This window comes from Phacochoerus africanus, chromosome 2, assembly GCF_016906955.1.
Source record: "Phacochoerus africanus isolate WHEZ1 chromosome 2, ROS_Pafr_v1, whole genome shotgun sequence".
Taxonomy (NCBI): domain Eukaryota; kingdom Metazoa; phylum Chordata; class Mammalia; order Artiodactyla; family Suidae; genus Phacochoerus; species Phacochoerus africanus.
The window spans coordinates 57,297,170-57,321,083 of record NC_062545.1 but is presented as its reverse complement, the minus strand read 5'-3'; the positions used below and the strand labels follow the sequence as shown (position 1 = coordinate 57,321,083).

Genomic DNA, 23,914 nt, shown 5'->3' with positions numbered 1-23,914 from the left:
AGCTCTGATTAACCCCTAGCCTGGGAACTTCCATATGCCGTGGGTGCAGCCCTAAAACGACAAACACCAAAACAAAACCCAAAAAACAAAAACAAACAAAAATAATATAAAATAAACAAGAGGTGGGGGACATTGATTTTGTTACCAGACATAGCTACAACTCCACATAAGTATGGAGAGCGAGTGGGTGTGAACCAGTATGTCTTTCTTCTTTTTTGTCTTTTTGCCATTTCTTGGGCTGCTCCCGTGGCATATGGAGGTTCCCAGACTAGGGGTCGAATCGGAGCTGCAGCCACCGGCCTACGCCAGAACCACAGCAACTCGGGATCCGAGCCGAGTCTGCAACCTACACCACAGCTCACGGCAACGCCGGATCCTTAACCCACTGAGCAAGGGCAGGGACCGAACCCGCAACCTCATGGTTCCTAGTCGGATTCGTTAACCACTGCGCCACCACGGGAACTCCAGTATGTCTTTCTTCTTAAGACATCAAGTTGCTACTGTCTGTTTATGCTGGATCTCACATTCTCACCAGTCGTGGATGAGGTAAAGCTTTTCTTCCTCTTTCCTCACTAACCATGACACACTTTACACAGCCTCTTCTGCCAGCTTCGGGGGGAGTCTCCAGTCGCACCATTTCTCTCTTTTCCTCAGCCCAGACTCTTTCTATTATACAGACATGCACACACACGGTCCCCTCCATTATGACATAGGGAAAGCGATTCTTAGCTCACAGGACTGTAATGAGGATGAACTATCGTTAGGCTTCCCTTGGTGGACCCCGGGGATAAACATAGCTGGTTGTTGTTGTTATTATTACTGCTCCTCCTTCTCCTCCTCCTGTTGCTAAACAGGGCTCTCCAGCTTTAGAAAAAGACCCTTTCCCAAGGTCTGCAGTGTTCGCTTGCTTTTATCTGTAAGTGGATGACCTTGAAATAATCCTGGAAGCTGAAAGTACCCTGATTACAGTCTAGCTGGCTGTCGTAATCAAATACAATGAACAACACAATTAATCTGGCACATATTTAATGATGTGCATAATCGTTATTTTGTCGTTTGGTAATTAGGACATAAGTGGTATGTTGTTGGTGTAAATGATGTTAATCAGAGTTACTCTGATCCAGCTAAAACAAACACGGGGTGGGGGGGTAGGCAGGAGCAGGGCCTGGCTGTCAGATTGTTTTTCTGTGGTGGAGTGCAGTGTTCTTGGGAACCTGCCCGGTTCAGTAGGAACCAGTCTCAGTCTGGGTTACAAATGGGGCGTGGGTTCTGGGGTTTCTTGAGCCTGTCTGCTGGAGCTGCCATGAGCCAGCTCAGGTGACCTTCTGGGGGTGGCTGGGGATGCAGCCCAGGAAGTAGCCGGCCCTGTAATTGGAGACCCTGGAAGCAGGTGCCCTGGTGCCTCCTTCCCGTCTGTTTAGAAATCTCAGCTGGGATTCTGAAAACCTATATACTGTTAAAGATAAGGGAAAAAGTATAGGAGGGGCTCCTTTGCCTGTGAGGAAAATATGGGAGTTCCTGTTGTGGCTCAGTGGCTTATGAACATGACTAGCATCTAGGAGGATGCAGGTTCGATCCCTGGCCCTGATTAGTAGGTTAAGGATCCGGTGTTGCCATGAACTGTGGTTCGCAGATGCGGCCGGGATGCTGTGCTGATGTGATTGTGGTGTAGACCAGCAGCTGTAGCTCCAATTAGACCCCTAGCCTGGGAATTTCCATATACCATGGGTGCAGCCCTAAAAAGACTAAAACAAACAAACAAAAAACAAAAAAACAAAAGAAAAGAAAAGAAAAAAGAAAGGATACATAACTCTGATTACATCAGCATCTTCAGAGGGCCCAGTTTAGATCACAAAGGCCATATTAATAATGATAATAGCAGTTAACATTCATTGTGTGTTTTATATGCTCTCACACTACACTTAGTGCTATATATGTATTATTTCATTGCATTAGGAAAGTTTGAAATAATTACTGTTACCATACAGATGAGGCTCAAAGAAGTTACTCAGTTTGTCCAAGTTTATAGAGTAAATAAGAGAGCTGAGATGCAAACCCAAGTCATCCGTGTTTGCAGGCCACACTTTTTCTTCAATAGACCAATATATTTATTAAAAAGTTAATAAAGTTATTTTGAAAAAATTTCAAATCTCTAGCAACTGTGCAAGAATAGTACAGTGAACTCCTATATATACCCTTTACTAGGATTCACCAATTTTTATCAGTTTGCCCTGTTTGCTTTTTCTAGTGCAGTCAGCCCTCTGTGTGGGTTCCACACTCACAGATTCAAGCAACCAGAGGATTGAAAGCGTTCAGGAAAAAAATTTCAGAAAGTTTCAAAAAGCACAACTTGAGGAGTTCCCATTGTGGCAAAGTGGTTAACGAATCCGACTAGGAACCACAAGGTTTCGGGTTCGATCCCTGGCCTTGCTCAGTGGGTTAAGGACCCAGCGTTGCCGTGAGCTGTGGTGTGGGTTGCAGATGCGGCTTGGATCCCATGTTGCTATGGCTCTGGTGTAGGCTGGTGGCGACAGCTCCGATTAGACCCCTAGCCTGGGAACCTCCATATGCCACAGGTGCAGCCCTAGAAAAGACAAAAAAAAAAAAAAAAGAACACACCTTGAATTGACCACACTCTGGCAACTGTTTACATAGCATTTTCATTGTCTTACGCATTATACATTATCTAGAGATGATGTAAAGTATATGGGAGGATACGTATAGGTTGTATACTAACGGTAAGCCATTTTATTTTATTTTTTTTTTGAGATTTTTTGGGCTGTTCCCACGGATATGGAGGTTACCAGGCTAAGGGTCGAATCAGAGCTGTAGCCATCAACCTACGCCAGAGCCACAGCAACTCGGGATCCGAGCCGCGTCTGCAACCTACACCACAGCTCACGGCAACGCCAGATCCTTAACCCATTGAGCAAGGCCAGGGATCGAACCCGAAACCTCATGGATCCTAGTTGGATTCATTAACCACTGGGCCATGACGGGGACTCCAGGCCATTTTAAATAAAGGACTTGAGCATCTGTGGATTTGGGTATCTACTGGGGGGACACCACCACCACTGAGGGACTACTGTACAAGTTTGCTTTTGCTGAAGTATTTGGGACTAAGTTGAAAACATCATGATTCTTTTTTTTTTTTACTTTTATTTTTTTGTGTTTTTAGGGCCGCACCTGCAGCATATGGAGGTTCCCAGGCTAGGGGTCTAATTGTAGCCGCAGCCACCAGCCTACGCCAGAGCCACAGCAACGCGGGATCCGAGCTGTGTCTGCAACCTACACTACAGCTCACGGCTACGCCAGATCGTTAACCCACTGAGCAAGGCCAGGGATCGAACCCGGAACCTCATGGTTCTTAGTCGGATTTGTTAACCACTGAGCCACGATGGGAACTCCCAAAGACATTTTCTTAAAGGACCACAGTCAACATGGCTACATTAGTCTATTATCTAATGTAGAGTCCATTTTCAAATTTTACCAATGGTCCCAATTCCGTCCTTTTTTTTTTGGCCTTGCCTGGGCAAGGGATGGAACCTCCCTCTGGTCCCCAGTTGCTGCAGTGACAACGCTGGATCCTTAACCTGCTGCACCTCAAGAGAACCCTCCAATTCTATCTTTTATAGCAGTTTCTACCTGGATCCAGGATCTAGCCCAGGATTTGGCTGCCATATCCCTTTAGGCTGCCTTATCTTAGATCGGTTCTTCACCCCTTCTTAGTCTTTCATCAAGTCATGCTTTTGACAGTCCAGATATTCTGGAAACAGGAACCCTCTGTGGGCCATGAATGGAGAAAGAGTAGCCTCCGTCCCTCACCTGTGTTCCTCAGGTGCCTGGAGAGTTGCTCAGCTGTCACACGGGCCACTCAGTATGTCAGTAGGAAAGTGATGATCATACACTGTGTACATTCTTGTGATTGGGTGTTTCTGAGATCTTTAACTGGAAGGCATTGTTAATGTAAACTTATTATGATTATCATTGTCTGTGTGAAAGCCAGTCTTTGACACTGGAGTACAAATTATAGTTCTTTCTCAATGGTCAAATATGTTTTGGTTTCTGTCCCCATTTAGTCTCAAAGAAGATGGAGCAGGAACCCCCTATGATAAGGAATCAACAGCCATTATAAAGCTGAATAATACAACAGTTCTTTATTTAAAAGAGGTGACAAAGTTCCTGGCTCTTGTTTGCTTTGTCAGAGAAGAAAGCTTTGAAAGAAAAGGTAATTTGTGTGTGTGTGTGTGATTTAAATGAAGCATTTAAATTCAGACGAATACTGCCTTTCCTGCTTGTTGAGGGTGGGTGGACAAAAGCATGCCTCTGGGGCCTTCCAGACTCTAGTCACTGGCCTCCTTGCCTCCTGCCCACATCACTGGGGTTTTGGGATCCAGTGAACCAGCCTGCCCTCTAAGCCATGCAGTGGCTGTGATGCGTCAGAGGAAGCAGACCATCCTTCCAAGGGCCTTGGCTTTTCTTCGCATGAAGCTGGCTGGAGCCTTGTTGCTGGGCTGTGAGATCTCTTGCCCATGGGAGGGCTGAGGTTTCCCTCTTGCTCTGCACCCTCTAGAAGGTTTTCGGGATCTTGTCACCACTAGTCCTCCCCATATAAACGCTGAAACTCATACAGCCTTAAAGCTAGATCTTATTTATTACTTCTCTTCAGCCTTTGGACATCCTTTAGTCCTAAGACATAGGGATGGCATCGTGATTCCAAAAAGGGAAGACTTGAATATACTTAATACCATACCAAGTATCTTTTTAGGGCCAAATTTAGTTTTATTTAAAAAAACAAAACAAATGGGGAGTTCCCTTCGTAGCTCAACAGTTCATGAACCCGACTAGGATCCATGAGGATGCAGGTTCGATTCCTGGCCTTGCTCAGTGGGCTAAGGATCTGGCATTGCCATGAGTTGTGGTGTAGGTCGAAGACATGGCTCGGATCCCATGTTGCTGTGGCTGTGGTGTAGGCTGGCAGCTGTAGCTCTGATTTGACCCCTAGCCTGGGAACTTCCATATACCATAGGTTCGGCCCTTTTAAAAAGCAAGAAAAACCCCCACAAAACTCAGGGAGTTCCCCTTGCAGCTCAGTGGTAACAAACCTGACTAATACCCATGAGGACACAGGTTTGATCCTTGGCCTTGCTCAGTGGCCTTGCTTGGTGTGAGCTGTGAGCTGTGGTGTAAGTCGTAACATGGCTCTAATCTGGCTTTCCTGTGGTGTAGGCTGGCAGCTGCAGCTCTGATTTGATCCCCAGCCTGGGAACTTCCATGTTCAGGTGTGGCTCTAAAAAGACAAAAAGACAAAAAAAAAAAAAGAAAAGAAAAAAAGCAATTAGCCTCAAAGATACTCACACTTCCCCTATTATCTAAGCCGGGAAGTACCAGCTTACTGATAGAGCTAGAGAGTTTTGCTAGTAATTAGGAGATGTACCTTAAATTCCCAACAAAGGAGCAGTGGTAACATTTTCTGAAATAGCTGTTTTTTTTTTTTCCTTATAAGCAATATATGTTCATAATAAAAATACTTTGAAAACTTAAGAAAGTATAAAGAACAAAATAAAATCACTCAGTTCCACCATCTAAAGCTAAACGCAACCCATGTTAAAATTCTGGGATTTCTTTCTCCTTCCTTTTCTCCCTCCCTCCTGCCCATCTTTTCTTTCTGCCTCCCTTTCTTCCAGAAGAAGTGGTGCCATATTGTCTATAAAGGGTGGTTGTTTTATTTGGCCGAACTTGCGGCATGCAGAGTTCCTGGGCCAAGGATTGAACCAGAGCCATGGCAATGATGCAAGCCATTGTTGTGACAATGCTAGATCTTTAACCTGCTGGGCCATCCAGGAACTCCTACTTTGGATTTTTAAAAAAATATATACATAGGTTTTTATCCTGTTGTTTTCACTTATAACAATTTTTTCTTAATTCATTGAGCATGAAAACATAATTTCGATTTTTATTACTTTTTGTTAGAGTAGTAGATTCATTTAGAAAATTTAGAAATAATAAGCAAAAAAGAAATATGGCAGTTCCCATTGTGGCTCAGCAGGTTAAGAACCCATCATTGTCTCCATGAGGATGCGGATTTGATCCTTAGCCTCACTCAGCAGGTTAAGGATCCAGCATTGCCACAAGCTGCAGCATAGACTTTCCCTTGCAGCTCCGATTCAACCCCTAGCCTGGAAACTTCCATATGCCGTAGGTGGGGCTGTTAAAAAAAAAAGAAGGAAAGAAGTAATTATTGATAAGCTTTTCTCTCACATAATCACTCTTTGTATTTTCTGTATAACTTTCTAATCTTTTTCATTGATATGTATTCTCTCTATATATGTGGGATTATATACTAAATACTACTTCTTAACTCCCACTTAAATTATTACAGATATATTTTCAATTCACTAAATCTTTTTTTTTTTTTTTAGGGCTGCACCCATAACATATGGAGGTTTCCAGGCTAAGGGTCAAATTGGAGCTTTGGCCGCTGACCTACACCAGAGCCACAGTAACGCGGGATCTGAGCTGCATCTGCAACCTATACTGCAGCTCATGGCAACGCCGAATCCTTAACCCACTGAGCTAGGCCAGGGATCCAACCTGCGTCCTCATGGATCCTAGTTAGATTTGTTTCTGCTGAGCCATGACGGGATCTTCACTAAATTTTTAACCATATCATTTTGATGATTAGTTTGTACTATTTTTTGGAAATTTATGTTGTTTCTAGAATGTGTTATAAATAATTTATAATGACTTTCTTTTCACTAAATATTTGTATGCACCTTTGGTTATTTCCTCAGGAAAAACTTTGAAGAAGGAATTACTTAGATTAAAGCATTTTGGTGGCTTCTAATGCATATTACCAAAGGTCCTTCAGCAAGATTTTACAGATTTTTGCTACTAAGAGAATATGAGTGTGTCCATTTTGCTGTATTCTTATCAATATTGCATATTAGCAATAAAAAATTGATAGCCAAAAACAAATTTACATTTTTTCTGCTTCTTAGTGAAGTTGTGTTTTTTTCTGTATTTACTATTACCAACCAAATTACCTTTTCTGTCCTTGCCCCCAAAACTTTTAATTAATTACCATTAATTAAATGGTATTAATCTTCTATTTTCATCTTGCTAAAAGTAAGAACAGCTTATATAAGGACCATGCCTTGTTTCACTCTCTCAATTACTAATAATTTTACCCAGACCCAGGAAATAGAAGTGACTTTCTCCCAAGCTCACACCACCAGTGTATGGCAGTCAGGGCTAAAGATTTCAGAACGAGTGTTGTGTGAGTTGTTTTAAACCTTTATATGTATATTCCCTTGGTTAAAAATAGTTCCAGAATTCATATTTGATGATTAATATTTCATGTGGATTTTGGAAGCTAAGGAAAATGAAAAAAAAAAATATGCAAATAGTACAACTATGGCCCCCAAACCATCTAGGGTGGAAATAAGTCCCAAAATATAGGGTACATTAGAATCAACCTTGGGAAATTGTTTATTTTGAACTGATTTTAGACTTAACAGAAAAGCCGCAAAAATAGTACATAGTTTATATATACTCCTCATCCAGCTTCCCCAAGCGTTAACATCTTACATACTTTAGGACAGTTATCAAAACTAGGGAATTAACATCAGTATAATACTATTAATGAAACTAACAGACCTTATTCAGATTTCACTACTTTTTCTAAAAATACCCTTTTCCTGTTCCAGGATCCCAAATTGATTTAGTTATTATTTCTCCTAGTTTCTTCCAATTTGTGACAGTCTTTCAGGACCCTGACATTTTTGAAGAGAACTCATCAATTTATTTTGTACAATGTCCTTCAAATTGGGTTTGTCTGATGCTTTCATATAGTTGGAATGAGATGATGCAGTTTGACTAGAATACCACCCAGAAAGGATGTGTCCTTCTTTGTGTATCATATGTTTGTGATATTGATATGTTTTCTTACTGGTGATGCTGCCCTTGATTTAGTTAAGGTGAGGTCTACTGGGTCTTCCTCCTGGAAAGTTCCTGTCTTTCCTTTTGTAGTTAAGAAATCCTTTCATTTTTAATTAAAAAAATTTTTTTTTAATTTTTTGTCTTTTTAGGGCTGCACTCAGCATACGGAAGTTCCCAGGCTAGGGCTCGCATCAGAGCTGTAGCTGTCACCCTATGTCATAGCCACAGCCATGCAGGATCTGAGTCATGTCTGCAATCTACACTGCAGCTCAGGGCAATGCCAGATCCTTAACTCACTGAAAGAGGCCAGGGATTGAACCCACCTCCTCATGAATGCTAGTTGTGTTCATTACTGCAGAGCCACAAAGGGAACTCCAGTACTTTCAAACTATGCAAATCCTCTTTCTCCTTACTTTTGCCTGTAATTTTAATGTCCATCTATGGTCATGGGAGTAAATTTCAGCAGGAATTTATCATGTGAATCTTTGGTAAGTTATTACTTAAACCACCTAGGTGGGATCATCTCTGAGGATAGGCAGATTTTGTAGACTATAATCCCAGATATTTGTATTAATGTTTATAACTAAGATGTAAATAAATAGGCAGACAAGGTTTAACTCCATCATGTTAATCTTTTTTTTTTTTTTTTTTTAATATCACCCCTGTGGGCATGCAGAAGTTCCCTGGCCAGGGATCAAAACTGTGCCATAGCAGTAACCAGAGCCAAAGCTGTGACAATGCTGACTCCTTAACCTGCTACACCACGAGGAAACTCCTTGTTTGCTTTTCAGGGTGGCCAAACACCATTTGCCTGGGACAGAGGAGAGGTTTAAAAAGAGCTTGAAGGGTTCTTGTTGTTGCTCAGCAGGTGAAGAACCTGACATAGTGTCCCTGAGGATGCAGGTTCTATCCCTGGCCTTGCTCTGTGGGTTAAGGATCTGGCAATGATGTAAGTTGCAGCATAGGTTGCAGATGCAGCTCAGATCCCATGTTGCTATGGCTGTGGCATAGGCCTCAGCTGCAGCTCTAATTAGACCCCTGGCCTGGGAACTTCCATATACCACATAAAAAAAAAAAAATTGATGTTTTACCTGTGCATGAAGTGATTCAATTTTTTTCGCTGCTTGAATCTCAGTCCTGTTGGTGCTAATAATCAACACTTGTTGGCTAACTTGTCATGTTCTTCTCTATTTCATGGATGATCTGACTGCTTTGGCAGAAAGGGGAGGATGAAAAGCAGAAGTGGGATTCTTTGTTGCACAGCATAGGCACCTTGGGAAGGGACGTAGTTAAAAAATATGGGTATCTAGGCCTACCAGCAAACAATTAGAGTAGAATTCCTAGGAGAGGGGCCTGGGGTCTGTTAATTTTTTTAAAAGTTCCCTTGGAGTTCCCATTGTGGTGCAGCGAAAATGAATCCAACTAGTATCCACGAGGATGTGGGTTCAGTTCCTGGCCCTGCTAAGTAGGCTGGGGATCTGGTGTTGCCGTGAGATGTGGTGGAGGTTGCAGACACGGCTCAGGCTCTCGTGGCTGTGGTATAGGCCAGAAGCTGTAGCTTTGATTCGACCCCTAGCTTGGGAACCTCCACGTGCCACAAGTGTGGCCATAAAAAGCAAAACAAAACAAAACGAAAAGTTCCCTCGATGTTTTTCATGTGCAGCTACCACTGAGAGCCACTGAGCCAGAGAAGGACTTGGGGCCATCCCATAACTGTGTGTGATGGTTATTCTGTTCATGTCTCTGTCCCTGTATTTTCAACTACCTTTTATGAAAGAGTTGAAATAAACAGCAAACTCTTTGCATGCTCATCCTTTATAAACCTCAGTTTTGAATTTTCACTTTTACTTGGAGTTTTAAAAACTCCAAATATGGGAGTTCCCATCATGGCGCACTGGAAATGAATCCGACTAGGAACCATGAGGTTCGGGTTTGATCCCTGGCCTCACTCAGTGGGTTAAGGATCTTCTGTTGCCATGAGCTGTGGTGTAGGTTGCAGATGTGACTCTGATGACTCTGATCCCACATCGCTGTGGCTCTCTTGTAGGCCTGCGCTACAGTTCCTATTCGACCCCTAGCCTGGAAACCTCCATATGCCACTGGTGCGGCCCTAAAAAGACAAAACAGAAACAAAACTCTAAATGCAACAAAATTACTGTTACTTTTTTCTTTCTTTCTTTTTTCTTTTGGCTGTGCCTGTGGTATGTGGAAGTTCCCAGGCCAAGGATGGAACCCATGCCACAGCAGTGACCAGAACCACAGCAATGACAACGCCAAAGCCAAGCAGCCTACCAGAGAATTCTCTACTGTTACATTATAAACATGCAAAAACACAGTTGAGATTTGTCAGGAATCACCAGTAGGCTGTGTCCCTGTGGTTTCCCAAGTTCAGTTCTCACTGAGGCGAAGTCCTATGTAGTTAAACTTTGTGCCCAAAGCAGTTGGTTACACATGTAGGGAGAGAATTTTGAGGTGATTCTCACATCTCTTATTCCAAACACTAAATCAAACCATTTATTTGCTTCTTTTTCTTTCCTTCTTTCTTTTTTTTTTTTTTAAAGTTCATGCTTTATTTGGAAGATGGTTCCAAGAAATATAAGTGAGAAAGTGGGAAATAGGGTAGAAAAGCCATCCACAGTGACAGCTTTATGCTCACTTCAACTGGGGGAGTCTCGGAGAAGCTGTGTAGAAGAAACTCAGAATCTGAAGTTCCCTAGGAGTTCCCATTGTGGCTCAGCAGTAACAAACCTGACTAGTATCCACGAGGATGCGGGTTCAATCCCTGGCCTTGCTCAGTGGGTTAGGGATCCAGCACTGCTGTGAGCTGTGGTGTAGTTTGCAGGTGTGGCTCGGATCCTGCATTGCTGTGACTGTGGTATAGGCTGGCAGCTGTAGCTCCAATTTCACCCCTAGCCTGGGAACCTCCCATATGCTTCAGGTGCGGCCCTTAAACGCATGGCAAGTAAAGGGTTTGTTGTTGTCACTGCTATGGCTCAGGTGACTGGTGTGATGTGGGTTTGATCCCTGGCCTGGGAACTTCTGCATGCCGTGGGGGAGCCAACCAAAAAACCCCCAAACTAAGAATCACCCCCTTTGAGCATTCAAGACTGCAGCCTTTGTCCACCAACTCCCATGCCCCATTGTGTGAGGAGAACCTCAGAAACATTTATTACCATAACCCTGGCTAGTACCTGTCTGTATGCAGTTAAGCGAGTTCTGTGGTACTAAAGAAAGCCTCAGGCAGAGAAGAGGTACTCACAGCTGGGCTTTATTTTTTATTACTACCCACCCCCCCTTGCCTCACTGGTCTCAAGGAAATCTAGTGTTATTGCATGGTGGTCCCTATCACTGCAGAAGCAGCAGAGGGCGCCACTCAGAAGGTTTCTTGGGCCTGGAAGCTGAGATGGTGTTTCCTCCAGCGCCATCTTCAGTTAGTTATATGACCGCTTTGAAGATTTCTCTCCTTGGCTGGAATCCCAGTTCTTTTTCTTTGGTTGGGGCTGTGGAATCATCATCTGATTGGTGGAAATAGTTTTTTGGCTAGTTATTTTAATAAGTGTAAAAATAGTAAATGGAACCAACTGCCTTATCCTAATTAGTATAAATGTCATGCTGCTCTCAACACTTAGAAATTAATGGTGATGAAAAATGCACTTAGGACCTGATTTATCTTTTACTCTATTTTCATACCACTGATTAATTTCTGAAAATGCAAAAAGATTCTTTACTATTTCTCCATTTCAAATTTACTTAGGGAGTTCCCTTTGTGGCTCAGTGGTTAACGAACCTGACTAGGATCCATGAGGACATGAGTTTGATCCCTGGCCTTGCTCAGTGGGTTAAGGATCCGGTGTTGGCTGTGAATTGTGGTGTAGGTCACAGACGTGGCTCAGATCCCTCACTGTTGTGGTTGTGGCTAGGCCAGCGGCTACAGCTCCAATTCGACCTCTAGCCTGGGAACTTCCATATGCCTCGGGAGTGGTCCTAAAAAAAAACATATATTATTGAGAAACTGAGTGTCATTGATTGTTGACTTCCTGAGCTCAGAGTTGACCTGAGGTGACCATAACTACTCTAAAATCAGGGTCTTTGTTTTCCCTAGGGGTTATAACAGTGACTTAAATACTTTCTGAGTATCTGTGAAGTAAAAATTGATTGGTTGATTGAATGGTACTATGACCTTGGCATCTCAGCTACACTCCAATCAGGATCTGCCTCCACTTAGAGTCAATTTAATAATGCCTTTGGGGAGGAGTTTCCATTGTGGATCTGTGGTAATGAACCCGAAAAGCATCCACGAAGACTTGGGTTCGATCCCTCGCCTCACTCAGTGGGTTAAAGGATCTGGTGTTGCTGTGGTGTGGGTCACAGGGCTTGGATCCTGCGTTGCTGTGGCTGTGGTATAGGCCAGCAGCTACAGCTCCGATTCTACCCCTAGCCTGGGAACTTATGCCTTGGGTGTGGACTTGAAAAGAAAATAATTTGGGGAAAAAATAATAAATATTTCACTGAAGATACATCTTAACTGTGCTTATAATCTTTAATTCTGAAAGATTGAAAAAAGGGCAATTCAGCTGGTTTTTCAAATTATTTGAGTCATAGACACCTTTGAAGATGTGGTATATATTCTAGAACCTTTCCTTAGTAAAAATGTATATTCACAAGATTTTGCTTGCAGTCCTGGAAGTTTACTGCAATTCCTGAAGCCCAGCTGCAGACCTCCTAGGAAAATCTTTGAACCTTATGTTAAACCCACTCCTCTACCGCCCCCTACTGGCTTGTCCTTGTCATGGCTGACATGAAAAGACAGATCATTTCCAGATGGCATTTCTAAATATTTTTGTTTTCTTCTCCAGGGCTGATTGACTATAATTTCCATTGCTTCCGGAAGGCCATCCATGAAGTTTTTGAGGTGAGAATGAAAGTGGTGAAATCACGAAAGGTTCAGAATCGGCTACAGAAGAAAAAAGGAGTGACCCCCAATGGGACACCCAGGGTGCTGCTATAGGTGAGGTTTAAGGAGCACCTTTTGAAATCAGACCTTTCAATGAGGCTGCTAAGCTGTGTTGCACTAAAGGAAGAGGAAGAAGGAGATTGGGACACGTGACATATTTCTTGTAAAAAAAAAAAAAATTCCTGCCACCCTCTTGATCTTCTCTTTTATAAATAAAGTATGCACTTTGAAGCAAAAACTTGTATATTAACGATGAAGTGAAATCCACTGTAACTTCATTACGCAAATTGTAAACTTTTATGATCTAGTCAGAAAAAATCCTGTGTGAGAACTGCCAGGAACTGTATATATTTTGCAATTTTTCATGTTTTTTTTCTTCTTTTATCTCTCATTGAACTAAACTTTGATAAAACTTTTCTAAGTGTTTTTCTGTCCTTGGTGTTTAGGACATGCATACTGAGTCCATATCTATAGGGCAATCAGAAATTAATCAAAAAGTAATGCGTTGGCAATGATTTTTTTATAAATTTGGGAATTTTGCTACCCATGGTTGAGAAAAATCGTTTTCAGTGGAGGAACAGATTGGGGTGGCAAGCTCCAGGAGCAATAAGAACTGTCCCCTGTTTATAACTGGTATAAACAGAAGTTTTATAGAATAACATTAGCACCAAACTTACCTAAATATTTCTAAAGCTGCAACAGTGCTTCCCTAGTCCACAGTTTTTATAAAACTCTTTACCTCAACACATATCTCTATAATCATTTTATACAGAGAGCTTATTTCTTTTTGCTGTGTTACTGTTATTTAGAACCTTTGGGACCAGATTTCCAAAATGGTGCCGATGACGGAAAAGAAATCAGAATGTCGCTAAGTTGCAGGGTTTCTTCTGGAGGCTTTTCTATACCTGCCACCCAGGCTAAAGTAATATCAGAGGCCTCATGGTTTCCCAAATAAAGGTGATGAGCAATTGCAGATTGAGAAATATATCCTAGACAATCCTATACAATGTTTGACTCCTGTAGAATGGGCCTCTTATTGCGCAACATTGAAAATGTTTATTTAGGACCTACCTTTTGTTTTGTTTTGCATTACTCCGTGACCACAGGCTGAATCTCAGCTCTCTGCCACAGAGCTGAGTCCTGGTGGACACATTTGTCACCGCTGAGTCTCCTTCTTATCTGTGACAGTGTGCCTTGCAGATGCTGCCTCCTCTCACCTTATGATTGAACTAGAGTTTGGCATGCCAGTAGCATGCATGGTCTACATGGCTAAAAAGCCATCCTGAAAACCCCTGTAGGTCAATGGGTAAGGGTGGCTGGAGGAGGCATTACAGTTAGCTCTGTGTCTGTTTCTATGAAATTCTTCCACTTATGTTTACTTTGACCAACAGTAAGTTCAGAGATTCTAAATCTAGCCCCATACCAAACCATTCCAAGTAGGTGATTCTAGATCCATCCCAAGGATCAGTGCCTACAGCATGTTGGCAGGTATTAGAAAACAAATTTTTTTTAGCAGAACATCAGAGGATAGGCAATGCTGATCCTAGCAAAAATGTGTCAAGTTTCGAAAGCAACTTGTCCTTGAAACCATCCCACTGCTTATCTGCTGCTTCTTTCTATCCTCTCCACAAGTCTTATTCCTTTGAGGCTGGTAACTGCAATTTAAGATGGTAGCTGATTGAGGTTTAAGGTTTGAGCCCTCCCAAGGGTCTGTGCATTTTGGAAGGAAATTTCTAAAAATCGTGAAGGTGCCCTAGCTCCCTTTCTCATGATTCCTACTCAGAAATGTGGGTAGGTGGGAACCCAGAGTTCCAGGGAAATCTTTTTCCTGGTTTCCAGACCTCCAACCTGTTGGACTTTTGCCAATATGGTACATGTCGGTTATTCTTATGAATCTAATCCTTTAATATTTTTTACACAATGTTTCTTTTTGAATAAGCAAATAATCACTTTTCTAAAGCAATGTTATCCTCAAGACAGAGACATTTGTCTATCGGGTCAATCACACATGACTTGGGTATATGTATTATTGTAACCAGGTGGAGCTTCCATTTTTAAGCTGGGTATATGATAGGTTTTTTGTTAAAATGTGCCTTAAAAGCCTCTTACTTCAAGTGCAAATGATTCTTTGAGGGAAAGGCAAAGTCAGTGCTATGGCATAGGACCAAGTTCATTGTAGTAAGTATGCTCTTTGATTAATCACACACTGATGGATAGACTACTGTCTCAACGCTGTGAGCATGGCAATGACCTCTGAATTAAAGAGAGATGTCAGAGTTATGTCTAAGCATTCAGTTTCTGAAGTCTGTGCTATTGGAATTACAAAGTGTCTTCAATTCCTATTTCATTTCATTTTTGATGTGGGACTTAGCTTGCTGCGATGTGTGTGGCCACTTTTAGGTCTCAAATCTAATGCTATAAATACATGTAAATATACAAAATAATGTATACATATAAAGCCCAAATACATGGCTACAGTGACTGCTCTGGAACACTTTTGCTCGCTTCCAAAGGGTTAAGAACTTGACCTACATGTTTCCAGGGCAATTAGAACTTCATGTGGCGGTGAGACTTTCTGTAAATGATCACCTTTGGTTATTTTCATTGATGTAGATTAGTGTGTATGAGCAGGGTAGCGTGTTTTGGAAGGAATGTAAGTCAAAGCTGGTTGTGAACATAATATATTTTGGACCCTTCAATATAAAATGACTAAAAACCACAGCAATAGTGTTACATACGGGTTATATGTTGACTGTTTGAAACACAAGAAAAATAGCTGAATTGTCTTGATTATTAAAGTATGGTATGCATTCAACTTCTACAGACTGGATGTAATTTGTAATCAAGTATAGTATTCAGTGTTATGTTTTCCTTTAAGCAGAATATCATTTATAAGCATTATTAAATTATTGCTTTCAAGAATGTTAACTGCCAGTTTATGGGAGTTCCCTTCGTGGCGCAGTGGAAACGAATCTGACTAGGAACCATGAGGTTGCAGGTTTGATCCTTGGCCTTGATCAGTGGGTTAAGGATCCAGCGTTGCCATGAGCTGTGGTGTAGGTTGCAGACACAGCTCGGATCCTGCATTGCTGTGGCTGTGGTGTAGGCTGGCAGCTACAGCTCCAATTAGACCCCTAGCCTGGGGACCTCCATATGCCATGGGTACAGCCCAAAAAAGACAAAAAAAAAAGAGAAAGAATGTTAACTGCCAATTTAAAAGCATATGTTGTACACTCATGATTTGGTAAGGCTCTAGTTTTATTTCAGGCATATTCCATAACTAATCATCCTGGGAACTGAATGATCTCTTTGAAGAGGAAGCATGGTTTTTCCTGTTTGTGAGGTTGCTTACTGTATACACATTCTACTGCCTCATTGGCCCCATTCGTTTCCTTTAGTAAAATGTGTTTGTCCTGATTAACGACAAGAAGTAGGCTGTGAAAGTAGAAATGTTTATTGAAGTAGTGCCTCTCCTTGTAACTAAGAGGTGAATTATCTTGTTTTTTTTTTGGTCTTTGTAGGGTTGAATATCTGGTCTCGCTCAGTGGGTTAAGGATCCGGCGTTGCCGTGAGCTGTGTAGGTCACAGATGAGGCTCGGATCCTGAGCTGCTGTGGCTGTGGCTGTGGCTGTGGCTGGCAGCTACAGCTCTGATTGGACCCCTAGCCTGGGAACCTCCATATGCCACAGGTTCAGATACAAGAGATAATGCTAGTCCTCTCTGGAAACTCTTAGGAGATCTGTAAAAGTCATTAGATAGTAGAATTTTACTAAGTTAAGAATCAAAAGGTGGACTGTTAGGAAAAGAATTTCAGATGGCTAGGGCTTAGGGCCAGAGCAGCAAGAATCAATATCTGAAGTTTAGTAAAATAAATTCTATAGCCAAAACAGGCAAGCCCCCATCAAAAATCTGGCAAGACAAAAGGGTTTAAAAAAAATTAAAATGAGTTCCCATCGTGGCTCAGGGATTAACAATCATGAGGTTGTGTGTGGGGGAGCCTACTTCTTATAGTTACAGTAGATTAATAATGTACTAAATATAGCTATTGGTCTGCTCTTGGTAGAAGAACTCAAATTTTCTGATGCTAGCTATGGTTCTCCATAGTCTGTTGGAGAGTGGTAAGATCCTGTACAGCTGTGGTTGTAAAAACTGACATCTAGGAGTTCCTGTCATGGCTCAGTGGTTAACGAGTCTGACTAGGAACCATGAGGTTGCAGGTTCAATCCCTGGCCTTGCTCAGTGGGTTAAGGATCCAGCGTTGCTGTGAGCTTTGGTGTAGGCTGCAGACGCAGCTTGGATCTGGCATGGCTGTGGCTGTGATGTAGGCCGGCGGTTACATCTCCAATTCGACCCCTAGCCTGGGAACCTCCATAAGCTGCGGGAGCAGCCCAAGAAATGGCAAAAAGACAAAAAAACAAAAACAAAAAAAACCCTGACATCTACAGGGCCCATCTGAAACTAGTTTATTTTCTATTTTTAGATATTAAAATCCTTCCATCTTCAGTGTCTGTCTTTGAGCTATTTTACTAAACAAAAGGTCTGGCACGTAATAGTCACAATTTCCACAAATAGGTCCTTCTTTCTAATGCCTTATTGGGTTTTTTTTTTTTTTTGGCCGCATCTGGGGCATATGGAAGTTCCTGGCCAGGGATCGAATCCAAGCTGCATCTGCTGCCTGTTCCATAGTTGCAGCAATGCTGGATCCTTAACCCACCACACCACAGTGGGAACGCCTAATGCCTTTTTAAAGAGGTTTACTATGAGTGATTTCCAATGCTTGTTCTCTGAGATCATAACCTGGGGTATAATTAATAAATATGTGTTCACCTTTGCCCCCTGATTTTGTTAGGTGGCCTGTATGAGATAGAAAAATGTCATTACTTGAGGTCCTTTTAAGAGATAGTGTCATCCTGAAGAGTATTTCATTCAAAAAGGACAGAGAAAAAATATAAGGCAACTCTCTTTTCTGAAGAATGGTATTTTGGGGAAAAATCTGCTTTCTACTCTGGCATAAATGATATATATTTCCATTTAAGAACATCTGTACCTAAACCCCACTTCAGCTTCTCAGGAAGTCAGACTGGCCCAACTATTTTATTCACAAGATGCTATAAGGCGGAGTGTAGCAGGCCTACACTTTGTGGTTATTTTGTGCTAAAAGAATACATCACAGGGAAGTCTAAGACTGCTTTTTAGAATTGGGTGACTTGGTTATTATTCAACATTTGCCTATAGTTATAAAGCGCATTTTAATGGGAAGCAGGTACGGTTGTTCTAAAACAATTCATAAAATGCCTAGGGAGTTCCTCTTGTGGCTCAGCAGGTTATGAACCCAACTAGTATCCATGAGGAGTCGGGTTCAATCCCTGGCCTCCCTCAGTGGGTTAAGGATCTGGCGTTGTCACGAGCTATGGTGTAGGTCATAGATGCGGCTGTGGCTGTGGTGTAGGCTGGCAGCTGCAGCTCCGATTCCACCCCTCACCTGGGAACTTCCATATGTCATGGGCGTGGCCCTAAAAAGCTAAAAATAAAATTGCCTAAATGCTCTGTGGCTGCAGAATTACTCGAAGTCCCATGATCCTTATGTGCCCTAAGAATAGTAATCTTTTGTCATTTTGCATTTTCCCAATGAATAGAAATGAAAACTGCTCTGAAAGTAGGGAGCAGAGTTCTAAGCGATTTTGGCTGGTTTGTAGCTGCATTTCATCCATCAGCAAGTGGCTAAAAGGGGTCCAGAGAATGACAAATTGGGGTGACAGGATATGGGGACTCAAGAAAAAAGGCATAGACAGAGGGGCAGAGGGGCCCTGCCCAGAAGAGCTACTGGAAGACGAATTTGAAGGCAGAAGGGAGAAGCCCAGCTGTGCAGGGCTATCTGCTGGCACCTCATGAAGCACTTGTTTTTTTCACCATGAGCAACAGTTTTGTCTTAGTTGCAGGTGTTTCCTTTAGAGCTAAGTTTAGCAAATGAAAGAGCATGTCAAACTAACCAGTTCATCTGAACTAAGGAGTAAGAAATATGATCATTGCCATTTTTGCTGCTAATTTTAAAAGGACCTTTATTATGAAGGAAAAAAAAAAGAAAGAAAGAAAGAAAGAAAGAAAGAAATGCAATCCATGCAAAGAAAGCAAAAGCACAAGTCAGCTGGTTTCTTTTTCCTCACCCCTACTACCAAGAGCTGTAATCTGGGGGAGACGTCAGATAATTCAAAGCTATGATAGCAAATTAGGTTTCCAGAAAAGACATAATTTTTTAGAAAGCCACAGTAAAGACTTTTTTTTTCTTTTTAGGGCCGTGCCTGCGGCATATGTAAGTTCCCAGGCTAGGGGTCAAATCGGAGCTGTAGCCGCCAGCCTACACCACAGCCACAGCAATGCAGGATCCGAGCTGTGTCTGCAACCTACACCACAGCTCATGGCAATGCCGGATCCTTAACCCATTGGGTGAGGCCAGGGATCAAACCGGCATCCTCATGGTTAGTGCTGAGCCACAACGGAAACGTCCAAGATGGTTTTAATAATGTTTCAGACAGGAGTTTCCATCGTAGTGCAGTGGAAATGAATCTGACTAGTATCCATGAGGCTATGGGTTTGATCCCTGGCCTTGTTCAGTGGGTTAAGCATCCAGCATTGCCATGAGCTGTGGTGTAGGTTGCAGATGTGGCTCAGATCTGGCATTGCTGTGGCTGTAGTGTTGACCGCCAGCTATAGCTCCAGTTGGACCCCTAACCTGGAAACTTCCATATGCACTGGTGCAGCCCTAAAAAGAAAAAAAAAAAAAGTTGGAAACAACTATTAAGCACTGTATTTAGAAAGTGCTTCTTTGCTTATTAATGGGGAAAACCTTTTTTTTTTTTTTTTTTGGTAATCAAAGTATAGTTGATTTATAATGTCATGTTAGCTATTTCTGGTACACAGCAAAGTGATTCCATTATACACATATATATATTCTTTCTTTTCATATTCTTTCCCATTATGGTTCATCACAGGATATTGACTGTAGTTCTCTGTGCTATACAGTAGGACTTTGTTGTTTATTCATCCTTTTTATAATAGCATTTGCCAGTCCCCAATGCCAATCCAACCCTCCCCCGCTCCTGTTGGCAACCACAAGTCTGTTCTCTATATCTGTGAGTCTGTTTCTGTATTGTAGATAAATTCATTTGTATCATATATTAGATTCCACAATGGGGAGAACCTTTTAAAATGAGGTACGAGTCATCTGGTGGAAGAAATACACTACGCTAGTATGAGAAGCACTCCACTGGGTTTCACATATATTCACTTGATAGTTCTCCATAGTATTTTCTTCTGGAATATAGTATTAGAAAAGTTTTCAAATAGAATGAGCAGGAAGAACTGCCTTGATCATAGCAGAAACTGAGAAGGCAAAAATGAAGAGGCAGTTTCTCTCCTGGATCTGTCACCTGGCCACCAGATGGGAGACAAGGCAAAACTATTAGACCTGCAAAGCAGTAAGGTGAGGTGGGAAAAAAACAAAGAACTCCTTTCCGGCTGACATTTTTGTCTAGACAACCAGTTTAAACTTGTGCCCCTGATAAAGACCAACATCTCTTAACCTGAATACCAGCCAGCTACATCCTCAGGGGAAAATGAGTATCATTTTTCTTATTAACCATTTCAAAGGGGGAAATCCTGGGGGGAAAGCAACAGGAAAAACTACTGCAGGTTCTTTTTTCTTTCTGGCCTTGCCTGCAGCACATGGAATTTCCCAGGCCTGGGATTGAACCCCTGCCATAGCAACGACCAGAACCATGGCAGTAACAATGCTAGATCCTTAGCCCACTAAGCCACTAGGGAACTCCCTTTTTTTTTCTTTTAATGAAAAATCAAAACTCAGGAAATAGTCAAAGCAATTAATAGAATGCTTACAATGAAGTCTATGTATGGCTTTCTGAGCTGTTTTTCAGTTTGAGTTGTACTCTAGGAAGAAATTGCTATAAAATTGGTCAATTCAAGCGTTAAAAAAATATCAACTGACTTAATTTTAAAGATCTTAACTGGTTTTATTGAATTATTCATGAAGCTGTCAGCATCCCATCTGGCAAAGAGAAAGGAGCTCCAAGGAGTTGTACAAAATGGAAAGCTTTATAGGCAGAAGGGGGGAAAGAGTGGATGGATGGTTTGTTTTAGATAACCTACCTATTGCGATGGCAGGGTGCTCTGTAGAAGATTACCTCATGGGTGCTGACCTGAAAATTCCAGACTGACCAGTTAAGATTATATTCCTGGCAGTTACGTCGTGGCTCAGCGGAAATGCATCTGACTAGCATCCATGAGGACGCAGGTTCGATCCCTGGCCTCACTCAGTGGGTTAAGGATCCGGCATTGCTGTGAGCTGTGGTGTGGGTCACAGACTTGGTTCAGATCTCACCTCGCTGTGGCTGTGGCGTAGGCCAGTGGCTACAGCTCTGATTAGACCCCTAGCCTGGGAGCCTCCATATGCCATGGGTGCAGCCCTAAAAAGATATTAAAAAAAAAAGAAAAAGAAAAATAATACATTCCTGGAGGAGGTTGTAACTGCAATTAGGTTAGGTGTTAAGTCTTGGTTTGCTGACGTGGGGCTTAATACAAATAACTCCATTTTGGACCTGTCATTTCTTAACAGCACAAGTCATAACAGCACTGCTATTTGCTAAACAAGTAATCCAGTTAGGTGATGGCAGATATTTTTAGTATGGAAAAGTATTTTAAACAACGGAATCTCAGTCCTGTTCGCATACCTATGCTTTATAAACAAAGGCTAAGGTAAATACACTAAAATGTTAACCCTGGCCATTTCTATGCAGGAGAACTACAGGAGATTTGTGTTTTGTTCATGTTCCAGATATTGAATAACAATCATGTATGACTTTTATGATCAAGAAAAAACCATTTTAAAAAGTAAGAAAAGGTTTGGGAGTTCCCATTGTGGCTCAGCAGGTTAAGAACCCAAATATTGTCTCAAACTGTGGGGTAGGTTGAAGTTGCAGCTGGGACCTGGCATTGTTGTGGCTGTGGTGAAGGCCGGCAGCTGCAGCTCCAATCCAACCCCTAGCCTGGGAACTTCCATATGCTGCAGGTGGCCATAAAACAACAACAACAAATTTAGGAGTTCCTGTTGTGGCTTAGCAGGTTAAGGATTCGGTGTTATTGCTGTGGCTCAGGCCATGGCTGTGGCTGGTATTGATGAGGATGTGGGTTCGACCCCTGCCCTCAATCAGTCGGTTAAGGAAATGGCATTGCCACAAGCAGCAGCGTAGGTCCCAGATATGGCTTAGATCTGGCATGGCTGTAGTGTAGGCTGGCAGCTGCAGCTATGATTTAACCCCTCGTCTGGAAACTGCCATGTGCCCAGGCATGGCCCCAAAAAGAAAAAAAAAAGTTTTAAATGTTGAATAATAAATATTTTAAAATACATGGTCTTGAGACCGAGCAGAACTGTGTGGGGCCCTCCTGGGCACAGAAGCCTTTCTGTGTCTCCAGTTTCTTCGTGGGAAAGAAGCTTCAGCCTCCAAGACTTTCCCTGAGTTCAGAGGGCAGAATCAAATAGTTGACTATTTAACTATTCAAAATAGTTGAACTATTTAAATAGTTCACTAACTATTTAGGGGAAGTAAGGGAATAGGTCACTAACTAGAGGGAGTGAGGGAATTATTCACTACTAACTATTGAGGGGAAGTGAGGGAATGCAGAAACAAAGGGAAATCAGTCAAGAAAAAACAGGGCGGAATAAAGCAGAGTCTTAGCTCCTCCTCAAAGGATATTCATACAAATATACCTTTGAGTTCTTCTGCAGGAACTAAGACCCCAAGGGGAGGATGGTAACTTGAGCACAAGATTCCTGGACCCTGCCCTGTCACCTCACCATTGAACAAACAGAAGAAAGTCACACACCCTGCAGCCCTAAAATTCTCCCTGCAAAACCACCAGGGAATTCAGGTTTTTTGAGCACGAGCCATCTGTTCTTGCTTGGCCCTTACAGTAAACTGTTCTCCACTCCACACCTCCTCCCCGACTCCAGCCCCAGGTGAGGCACACAAATTTGTGTGCAGTAACAGTAGTACCTGCCTCAAAAGCCTCTCCATCCTGAGACCTACCACACAAATGCCCACTTTTGCAAAGCTGTGGTACAGAGAGCATGTCAAGTGTTAGACAATTTGAAGATTCAACACAAAGAATAAGTGAATGAAGCAGCTTATTGGGGTTTGGTTTTGGATGCATATCTGGGCCAATCAAGTTATCAGTTTACTTTTCAGAAAACATTATCACGGAATGGTTTGAAAGATACTATCTAGTTTTATCTTCATCCTCTACTTCCCACACCCTTTCTAAATTTAAATTTCACTCTTTACAAAGGGTTGCTGATACAATCTGATACCAAGAATTCTATTCTTTTTTTTTTTTTTTTTTTTTTGCTTTTTAGGGCTAGGGGTCTAATCGGAGCTATAGCTGCCGACCTACGCCATAGCCACAGCCACAGCAACGCAGGATCCCAGCTGTGTCTGCGACCTACACCACAGGTCACAGCACCGGATCCTTAACCCACTGAGCAAGGCCAGAGATTGAACCCACAATCTCATGGTTCCTAGTTGGTTTCGTTTTCGCTGCGCCACTATGGGAACTCCTTGATTCACTTTGGATTCTTAATTTTAACAATAGAAAGTGTAGGGGTGGAAATAATCTTCCCTCTACCCTTATGAGTTCTCGCCTGAGACCCCTTGTAATAGATGATCAAGAGAAAAACAAACAAGCTAAGTGCCTAGATTGACTGAAGTCACCACCTTAATTACTCTCTTCAGCCAAAGACAAAAGAAAGTTGTAGGGTGTATGGAGGGAGGCCAGTTATGGAGGTTTGGGGAAAAGCACCTAAACAAGGGTAAAGATTGTTTGGCACACTTGTCAGTATTTTCCCCATTGAGATTCTTTTGCAATTTAGAATCAACCTTCTTTTCCGGGTACCTTGAGGGAGACATTTACAACAGTAAATTTCCCTTAGAAAAGAGTAACTTCTGGAGT

At 42.2% G+C, this 23,914-nt stretch overlaps 1 protein-coding gene across 1 annotated transcript in view; it reads left to right on the top strand.

Annotated features, from left to right (window-relative positions):
• The window catches only part of RRAGD (Ras related GTP binding D), a 50,819-nt gene extending 35,109 nt beyond the window's left edge, over positions 1 to 15,710 (top strand). Inside the window, exons 6-7 of the mRNA XM_047761037.1 lie at positions 4,080 to 4,228; positions 12,798 to 15,710. Coding sequence (XP_047616993.1) covers positions 4,080 to 4,228; positions 12,798 to 12,949 — 301 coding nt within the window. The 3' untranslated portion in view covers positions 12,950 to 15,710. The remainder of the gene's footprint in view (positions 1 to 4,079; positions 4,229 to 12,797) is intronic.
• The last annotated feature ends 8,204 nt before the right edge of the window (positions 15,711 to 23,914 follow it).